At 39.8% G+C, this 9,924-nt stretch overlaps 3 protein-coding genes across 6 annotated transcripts in view; 2 read left to right on the top strand and 1 right to left on the bottom strand.

The window, feature by feature from the left end:
- The window catches only part of ddx21 (DEAD (Asp-Glu-Ala-Asp) box helicase 21), a 10,424-nt gene extending 9,365 nt beyond the window's left edge, over nucleotides 1-1,059 (top strand). Inside the window, exon 16 of one of the 2 annotated variants that reach the window (XM_073920030.1) lies at nucleotides 638-1,059. In XM_073920030.1, coding sequence (XP_073776131.1) covers nucleotides 638-895 — 258 coding nt within the window. In that variant the 3' untranslated portion in view covers nucleotides 896-1,059. The remainder of the gene's footprint in view (nucleotides 1-637) is intronic. The other variant, NM_001127335.2, reaches the window with a different exon arrangement.
- A 746-nt stretch (nucleotides 1,060-1,805) lies between these two features.
- Nucleotides 1,806-9,252, bottom strand: irf1a (interferon regulatory factor 1a). 2 transcript variants are annotated; one of them, XM_009307024.4, is made up of 8 exons: nucleotides 9,043-9,243; nucleotides 7,943-8,042; nucleotides 7,362-7,541; nucleotides 6,376-6,456; nucleotides 6,128-6,205; nucleotides 5,992-6,044; nucleotides 2,919-3,012; nucleotides 1,806-2,446 (listed from the first exon to the last, which is right to left on the bottom strand). In XM_009307024.4, exons 1-8 carry the CDS (start codon nucleotides 9,127-9,129, stop codon nucleotides 2,367-2,369), a joined length of 753 nt encoding a protein of 250 aa, XP_009305299.1. In that variant the 5' UTR covers nucleotides 9,130-9,243; the 3' UTR covers nucleotides 1,806-2,366.
- Nucleotides 3,598-9,924, top strand: part of chs1 (chitin synthase 1) — a 31,161-nt gene continuing 24,834 nt past the window's right edge. For both annotated transcript variants that reach the window (XM_073919318.1, XM_073919316.1), the window contains exons 1-2: nucleotides 3,598-3,647; nucleotides 5,893-6,052. The gene's annotated coding sequence lies outside the window, so the exon portion shown is untranslated. The remainder of the gene's footprint in view (nucleotides 3,648-5,892; nucleotides 6,053-9,924) is intronic.

The raw sequence follows: 9,924 nt of genomic DNA, 5'->3' as shown, positions 1-9,924 counted from the left end.
GAATGAACAATCTTTTATGAGCTTTTGTTTATGAAAATAATTATAAAAGTAAATCTGTATTTTATTATATTACATGAAAACCTGTTTTAGTAAAAAAAAAAAAATCAAAGTTTAATATCTGAGCACATTATATTGCAGAACTGAAGCTGATCTCTGCACACATGAGCGTTCAGTAGTGTTTAGTTTGGCTGCAGTTCCAGACATGACCACCAGTTTATCATTGGTGATCATACAACAGCGCCCCCTGTGTTTGAGCTGCATTGTGACGATATTAGTGAAGCAGACGTCACATTCTACAGTAGTGTGTGCAGTCTGGAGGTGTCTGGTTTGAGTTTAGCCTCTTAAACATCTAGAAGTGTGGATTGCTGTAGCGAAGTAATGCTTTACCACTGAGCATTCTCATTGCAAATGAGTAAATAACTGTTGCTCAGTGATATCCGTCACTAATCAGCCAGCAGATGTGGAGACTAGACACTTAAAGCTGATGTGCAGTGTGTCATGAGTGCTCTATATTTAGACTACAATATTACACTCTACACACTACAGTCAACACTCCCTCAGGCTGCAGAACGTGTGTGTAATCAGTATCTGCCGTTATAATGGTCTTCAAGTGTGTCTTCCACTGGTGTGATTGCAGGAGAAGTGGCAGGACAGCCGGCGCTGGACGCTCAGCACAGCCACACAGCTGCCGGAGCTGGAGCAGAGTCTGCGGCCCAACTCGGGCTTCGGGAACAGCGGTGGGTTCGGGAACAGATCAGGATTCGGGAATCGCTCTGGGAATCGTTCAGGATTCGGAAACCGTGGAGGACGAGGACGATCATCCGGCTTCAGGAGCTCAGGACGCGGTGGAGGAGGAGGACAGAAACGCAGCTTCAGTCGGGCCTTCAACTACTGACCCTGCACTCTCTGATGGTCTGCAGACCGTCAACTTTTATTATTACCACAATTAATATTTGCTCGCTCAGGGCGTCAGTATCCATTACATACACTGACTGCTTTTACTGCAGTTGTGCTGTTTATACGAGGAGTCCCACTGATATTAAAGTGGCGTTAAAACCACACCTGTTTCTGCATCCTCCTTCAGTCTTCTGGAATGCACGCTACATCTGATTATTAGTATGAGAGTAATATCATCATCATCATCATCACCGCAGCTGAGTGCAATAGATGAGGTTAGTTTAATGTGTCATGCATAGGGTGTTTATCTAGATCTGACCAATCAGAGGAGGTCTTTACGGTCTTAAGCTCCGCCTCTGCAGCAGGTGCTGGATGATGAACACTGATGCTGGAAACAACAACAGCCAATACGCAGCAGTATTTCTGCAGAGGTTTATGTTTAAGTCTAAATGTTGCACCTTTTTTATTTATTAGCTTAGAAAAACATTTTACCCTGTTTATATTAATACGATCAAAACAAATACATTTGAAGTTGCTGATATACTGCAGAAAATGTCTGTTTCTAATACAAATATCTAAAAACTCTTAAATCAAGAAGCATTTTTTAAGTAAACATAGTTTTGTTTTCAAAAAGGGTCAAACCTGAGCATGTTTTTCCTTAAAATAAGCATAATCTGTTGATGGGGTAAGAAATATACCACATTAACCCCAAATTCTGACCCCATTTGTGGATTTTGTTCGCTTGTTTTAAGGAAAAACTCCCTTATAATAAGTTCTTAATAGACATTGTACATGTTGATTTGATGCAGACTTTACCTCTGAGAGCTGATTCACACACACACACACACACACACACACACACACGTCTGCATATTAACAACAGTGTGAACGAGACACTAATGACAGCAAACAGTCAAAGAAAGATTTATTATAATATAAATATGGTGTGGCTGAAGAGTGATGTGCAGATTCACCATCATTACACTGCAGAAACGCTTCTCTTTCTTGGGTTTGGTCTTGTTCTAGTCTAAATATCTTAATATTAATACATCAAGCATTTTCTAGACAAATTATAAATGTTTTTGTGTTTGGAAATGAGTCAAAACCAGCAAAATATCCTAATGTCAAAAGGAAAACTCTTCTCCCTATTCCTCAGATTATTTTGCTTGTTTTACTCTCTTCAGTATTTCTGAACACAAGAATATGCTGTTTACTCGTTTAGAAATGCTTCTTGATTTCAGAGTTTTTAGATATTTGTACTAGAAACAAGACACACACACACACACACACACACTGAGTAAGAGCTGCAGTTTTTGCAGTGTAGATGTGCTGAAGGTGAACTGCAGATTCATTTCAGGAAATACAGAAATCATTTCAAGTTAAACTCAAAATCCTCCTGGATGTTTTTCACAGTCTCTGAGCTGTTCATGCACTGCTGAGCTTTTCCTTCAGATGAAGTGGCGGATCTTCTAGTCATACTGTGCTGGTGAAATAGTGTGAAGATTACAGTCAGTCTGAAAGGAGAATCCTGGAAAGTCCACCGTCTCTCCTGAAAACAGAGGTGTTTACAGATTTAGGGCATTATATGATCTCTGATGAACACTTTAAACACCTATTCTGCCACTTTCTACAAGCTGTAAGTGTGTGTGTGTGCGTGTGTGCGTGCGTGCGTGCGTGTGTGAGAGAAAATGTTCTCCAGCTCTCTGAAACTGACCCTTTCAGGATTTGATCCTCTGTGGTGTTTTGATGACTCAACTCTGTTCCATCAGTTATTAAAAGGCAGAACAGTCAGTAAAGCATGGCCTCGGTGTGCCGTCAACTCTACATTTGTTTTAAGGAATATGAATGGAAGATGCTTGAAATGGACCCATATTTCTGCAATGAGTCTAGTACACACTGAGTGCACTGAAAGAAGCTGAGATCTCGATAGCCAGAGTTGGCATTCCCTGATTTATTGGGACACTCTTGTTAGTTTTTATCCTCTATATTGGATATAATGGTAGAGTAGGATGTTTTGTTACCCAGGCACCCCGTCCATGTGGAGTTGGGTCTCCAGCCTCGCTCGCCGTCATATGAGGAAGCCCAGTGATCCAGAGTCTTCAGATGATCCACAATCTGCAGGACAAATGCGCGTTAACTTCAGTCATCCATTCTACCATCACTGATACACTGAACTGAGCAAGAACACCTAATAAAGACACTGTCTTGTGACCAAACACTGGGTTCAGTTAAGTTTAGATTTAGCTCACCGCAGAGGATGCGTTTCTTGTTGTTTGTCTTGTTTCTTGCCATTAATTTAAAATATCAACAACAAAAAACTCTGAAATTAAGAAGTTTTCTAGACAAGTAAACCATATGGTGTTGTTTTCAGAAATATTGAGTCAAAATAAATAGAGTATTTCATTAAAACAAGCTAAATAATCTTCCGTTTTGACAATATTCTGTTCACCCGAGATGGATGCTTCCAGGTGAATAACAAGGGGGGTCCTGGGGGATTAAATGCTTGCTCCATCTGAAGGACATCAAAACAAGATGTAATGAGGGGTCTCACTTTGATAATGTGACATAATTTGCTCTGAGCTCTATTTTTAAATTACAATGTTACCAATTAAAGTAATAAATAATATAAATACACATTTGACCACCCCTATAATGGCCCATACCATTGTGAACTAATTATCGCGTCAATCAGTCTGAGCAGTCATTAATCAGCAGCCTGACACTGCAGATGTGGAGCACCGATAGGCCCCGTAAGTGTTTACAAGACTGTTCACTCGTAAAATAGGTGTTGGTATATACTACATATATTCTAAAAGTAGTCAAACTTGACGCATTCTTTGACCTAACGTCTGAAATAGCTAATTAGAGGATGCTGTAATTCACAATTATCCTGAAACGTATATTCATTTCATAAATAAGCTAGATGTAATTTAAATAAATGCATATTTTGATTCACTGAGGCATGTATAGCATTTACAAACAACTACTGTAAAAGTTTACACCCCCCCTAATCGTCAGTCATGTGTAGTTCGCATCCTGGATGCTGCTGTGGTTTGGGTTTGAGGCGTTTGGGATCTATAGGACCACTGAAACAGCTGGATGGAGACCATTTGTTAATCTTGTTTTCTGTTTGAGACAATAGGTGCGTTCGACATGAAGCTCAGCTGCAGCCGGTGATCAACGAGATTAGCCGAGCGCAGGCGGGGCGGAGTTGATAACAGAGCCGTCAAGACGGACAGCTGGACACTTCGGGACTCAAAGTTGCTGCAGTCATGATGACCGATCACATGGCGTCATCATATTTTTTTGTTATTTTTATTTATAACAGCAAAACATTTACAAATAAAACAGAATACAGTTTCTACAAACTGTAATTCCTTTTTAAACAATAAGAGAGAATTATGAATAAAATATATAACAAATGCATGAGAGAAATAAGAGGAAATGAGAGGTTAATATAAACATAAAAACGAACAGGTCTATTAAATACAAAGCAATAAGCATAAATTCTAGGAGTTAAACATCAATCTTTAGGCTAATACTTCTTGTTTAAATATGCTAAAAAAGGGTTTACATATATGTACATTTATAGATATAAAAATTTCCAATGTAAAAAGCAAAACAAGGTGTTTTGATTAGGTCTTAATAAATGACATTATTTTGGATAATGAATGAATTTTCAAAAAAGCATTTTAATCCAAAAAGATTGTGTTGAAAAGAACAAAAGGTAAAATAAGTGAGCGATGTAGAAGTTTTCTAGAAAGAGCAGGTAGTCTATAAACTGCTAGACAGGAAATAAAATAGATATTTATATTATAATAATAAAACCATTTTATAATTATTAAATAAAATAGTTCATGGAGATGAATGCAGTAAATAGTCTGTATAAAAAAAAAGTTAAAAATAAACCTGCGCAAACAAGCTAACTTTTATAACCAGATTATTTAACTAAAGATGATTACTGCAGTAAAATATTTGTAGTCTTTTAATAAGCAAGATGTGTACAGGATAGAGAGGGTGTAAAAAGTGAATTGTTTGTTTTGAAACTTTTGAATCGGAATTTGTCCAATTATAAACCTGAAATACACGTGTTTGTTGTCATGAGGTGAACTCGGCCAATCGTGTAATATCGGTGTCGTCATCAAAGCTCCTGCAGTCGCTCTTCAGAAGCTGCACGGTCTGAGTTTGCCGTCTGATCTCGGAGCGCTGTCGCGGTACTTTGATGCCACATGTGACAGTCACGTGGCGTCGGCGCAGCATCAATCCGGACAAGATTTCTAACCAGAATGCACCGCTTTAAGACAGATTTCGATCGATCTGCGCAGCGCTGCATGAAGTCGAACGCACCTTTTATTTATCATCAACGTGAGTCCTGTAGGATGATGAAAACTACAGCTCCCATGATTCCATGCTATAGTGTTTTGCTTTAGTGTGGTTTGGTTATTTTACTCTGCCCAAATGGCTGTAATTGGGCTAATAGAAACAAGAAGAGGCCTGCACTGGTGGACTAGAATCCTTCCTGTCATTTGTTTTGGTAGTTTTTTGTATTTTCCTTCACTGTGTGTGTGTCACCACATTATGAGGACGCTGTGAGGGGTTAATGTGCAAGTGTGTGTGTCGCCAAGATAAGTGTTGAATCTACTCATCATCAACATGAGCTCTGCTGTAGGACGATGAAGACTACATCTCCCATGATTCCACACTGTAGAGTTTTGAGTTAGTTGTGTGTACTTTGGCTTGGTTATTTTGCACGCGTGTCTGTAACTGGGCTTATAAAAGGCCTGCAGGGGTGGACGAGTAGTTTTGTCCTTTGTTTTGTTAGTTTTGTTGTATTATCCCCTCGCCACATCATGAGGACGCTGTGTGTTGTGTTTCCTCATATAGAGCTGAGCTAGTCTAATATGATTTACTTCTGTATCACATATTATAGTTCTGTGTAATGAATCCACTGATGTTGTGTGTATAAGAGTTACTCAATTTACTCTGTTTCCCCAGGATTATAAGTGATGAAGACTCTACTCATCATCAACATGTGTCCTGCTGTAGGATGATGAGGACTACATCTCCCATGATGCCACAGTGTGGTGTTTGTACCTTCAGCACTGCTTCTGTCTGCTCGTGTTCGTCTGTTCTGTTGATCTGCAGTCCTGCACAGGTCAGTAATCAGTGTGTTTACACCTGTACTAATGTTTACCGTCAGTAAAACACACACTAGTGTACTGCGTAATACCCTGCGCTCGCTCCTCCTCTGAGTCCTTCATCAGTCCAGCAGACGCTCCTCTGTCATCTGGAAACTTCCAGAAGGCCTCTGTGGAGAACACACAGACCACAGCTACACATTCAACCAACTTTACCTGAAACATTCAGCTGTAACAAACTGTCTCGGCAGGTGTGTGTGTGTGTGTGTGTGTGTGTGTGTGTGTGTGTGTGTGTGTGTGTGTGTGTGTGTGTGTGTGTGTGTGTGTGCGCGGCTCGTACCTGTGAATCTCTCCAGGGAGTTTCTCTGTGTTTGTGCTGCAGGTGAAGCTTCTTTACTGTCTGTGTCTGAATACCGTAACGCTGCTGATAAACACACACGAGACTCGACTCAAACACTATTACCAACACACTGCTGACGCTCTTCTTCTTTTGTAAGTTGCTTTAGATCTACTAAAGGCATAAATGTAGTATGTCATGTTGCTGTGTTATGCAAAAGTTTGTGAACCCCCCTGTAGATGTCCAGGGTTATTTTGCTAGAGCGCATCAGTTTGTCAGGGATTGGACGAAGTTTGCTTAGCCACGCCCCTCCAACCATTACAAATAAAACCCCGCCCCCTACTCAAGGCTTGACTTTGAACCATGTCAGCATACTGAAATTAAAGCCTGCAGCATCCTCCAGTTCATGCAGGCTTAAAGAGCTGGGGGTGAAAACCTTTGAGCAGTATATAGATGTCCATTTTTATCTTTTTTATATCATATATATTTATCATTTTAAGTTGAACATTTGCATGCTTCCCAGAAGACAAATTAAGTACAATTGACCTTGATCTGGAATGTGCAAAAGTTTTCACCCCCTCCATCTTAATGCTGGCTGTTTCCTTTCGCAGCATCAGTGAGTTATTTATTTATTATTGTAGTTATTGTTGTTGTGTTTGAATCCTTTAATTGTCCTGGCAATCTGCAAATAATTTGAATAATCAGAGGATTTTCTGAAGATCAGAAGCAGACTTGCAAACAAACCTCACAAGAGAGATGTTATAAAATCAGTCATAGATCATCACTGTATTAAAAACCTTTACACCTCACAAACTTATTGTAATAGTTCCAGCTAGTGTCCTGTGAGCTGAACATCTTTTCTGTAAAATATCTTTCTAAGGGCAGTGCTGAATTAAAAACAACACGCATTTATTTTGATCTGTCTTATTTTGTTAAATAATCCACCGGTCCTGCAGGGGGTCTCATACTTTTGCACGGTGCCGCCGTACCTTTGCGTCTCCTGATGGTTTTGCAGTGCGGCAGCAGCGCGTACACCCTGAAGGCGTTGTGGCCTTTCTTGATGCTTCTGTCCTGCAGCTCTTTGACGTCGGTCAGGGAATTGAGAGCGCATCTGAAGTTCGCCTTCCACGTTTTAGGATCCGGTTTGTCTATTCCAGGCTTATATCTGCCTGAACACACAAAAGGAGGAGACTTATTAGGATTATTACACATTATTTACAAGTGCTTGCTTGTTTTAAGGAAAAACTCTCTTCATTTTGACTTGTTATTTCTGTAAACAACACTATATTATTGTGCTTGTCTGGAAAATGATCATTGATTTAAGAGTTTTTAGATATTTGGACTAGAAATGAGACAAAAACTCAACATCCCACAATGCAACTCACAACCGGAAAAACCCAAAACACACCAAATACAGAAACTGTTCATTTGCAGGTGTGTGTGTGTGTGTGTGTGTGTGTGTGTGTGTGTGTGTGTGTGTGTGCATGTGTGTGTGTGCGTGTGTGTGTGTGTGTGTGTGTGTGTGTGTGTGTGTGTGTGTGTGTGTGTGTGTGTGCGTGTGTGTGTATACCTGTGTGAATGGCCCAGTTCCTGAACAGTGTTGCGTCCTTGTCAATGTTCCAGCCGTGTCTCGCTGCATGTTTCCAGGGGATCTGGAAAACTCTGGCCGACTACAGTTATAATAATACATAAATTAGGGATAATAGTAATTTAATTCAACACAGAAATATCAATAACAGTTCAGAGTAAAGGACATTTGACAGATGTGACTTGTGTCAAAGATCAGTCAAGTACAGACACTATTAGTGCTTGTGTCTTGATTTCAGTACGAAAAGAATAAATGTTCTTGTTTTCTATAAACAAAACTATGAGAATGTAAAATAAGTGGTGAAAAGAAAGTGCTTTAAAAGAAAGAACAAACATCAGTGTGGTCAGAAAAATGTGATTTTTTAACTTTAAATGAACAATTTATTGGACATAGAGCCATATAAGCCTTCACTGACATTGATTAAAGTCATAAAAGTCTTGTCATAATGCTTAATAACACCCCGGCGGTGTTTTTCAATTTACAATGAGTTTTCAAGCAAGAATGATGGGATAATTTAACTTTAAATTAGTTTAAGGAACATATACAGTTGAAGAATTATTCACCCGCCTGTATCCCCAGTTTCTCTTTAATAGAGAGCAGATTTCCTCAACACATCTCTGATCATAACAGTGTTAATAACTCATCTCTAATAACTGATTCCTCTTCTCCATGATGACAGCACATAATATTAGACTAGATATTCTTCAAGACACTAGTGTTCAGCTTACAGTGACATGTAAAGGCTTCACTAGGGTAATTAGGGTAAAGTTAGGGTAATTAGGCAAGTCATTGTATAACAGTGGTTTGTTCATGGAGACAATCCAACACTAATATTGCTGAAGGGGCCAATAATATTGACCTTAACATGACTTTAACACTATTAAACACTGCTTTTATTCTAGCCCAAATAAAACAAATAAGCTTTCTCCAGAAGAACAAATATTAGAGGAAACACTGAGAACAACTCCTCAATCTGTTCAACATCATCTGGGAAATATTTGAAAAAGAAAACAAAATCACAGGAGTGAATAATTCTGACTATAGAGAGTTTATAAGTGGGATTAATATACGCTGAACTGTACCTGGTCCAGCCACTGGACTCCCGGGTATCTGCCGGACTGGATCTGTTCCTCCAGCCAGGGCCGTAAGCGCAGACGCCCCTGATGCATGTCTCCAACCGGCTCTGATCTCTGAACTGAGAAATAAAACACACACTGAACGCTCCAGAAACACACACTGAGCACTCAGGAGTAAAGCGTAGAGCGAGCGCTCAGTCCTGCACTGCACCGACAGGTTTGGAGGCTGTATTTCTGCGGTGACGAGGGGCCGCTCAGAGTCACGCCTCCACACGCTTCACTGTCAGGAGGAAACACACTACACACACACACACACACACACACACACACACACACACATTTACTGTTTGATCACTCTTTATTTACTGTTTCCGTCCACAGCTCACTGAACACACTAACTCACATTCACTACACTACACAGATGGGTTCTCAGAGTTTTGTCTTGTTTCAAGTCCAAATATCTAAATATTCTTACATCAAGAAGCATTTTCTAGACAAGCAGAAATTATGGTGTTGTTTTCAGAGATAATGAGGAGAAATCAAGTGAGTTTTACCTTAAAACAAGCAAAATAATCTGCCAAAGGGGGAAGAGAAATGATCATAAGGAGAAACTCTCTTCATTTTCCTCATTATTTCTGAAATGAAGACACGATGGTTTAATTGTGTCGAAGTGCTTCTTTTTGAGCTGTTTGGACTAGAAACGGGACACAAACGCAGTCAGAAAGCTTGTTTTGCAGACGGTGTGGGCATTAGAGCTCCTGAGATTGAGATCAGCTTTAATGTTTCTTACTAAACTCGTGAGTCACTTTGAGCTTCACCTTTTTTCCTGAGAATCTCGAGAGCTCCATGCATCTCAGGTATTTTCCAATGAAACAAGTATCGGTCTTG

This window comes from Danio rerio, chromosome 13, assembly GCF_049306965.1.
Source record: "Danio rerio strain Tuebingen ecotype United States chromosome 13, GRCz12tu, whole genome shotgun sequence".
Classification (NCBI taxonomy): Eukaryota; Metazoa; Chordata; class Actinopteri; order Cypriniformes; family Danionidae; genus Danio; species Danio rerio.
This window is presented reverse-complemented; position numbering and strand designations above follow the sequence as displayed.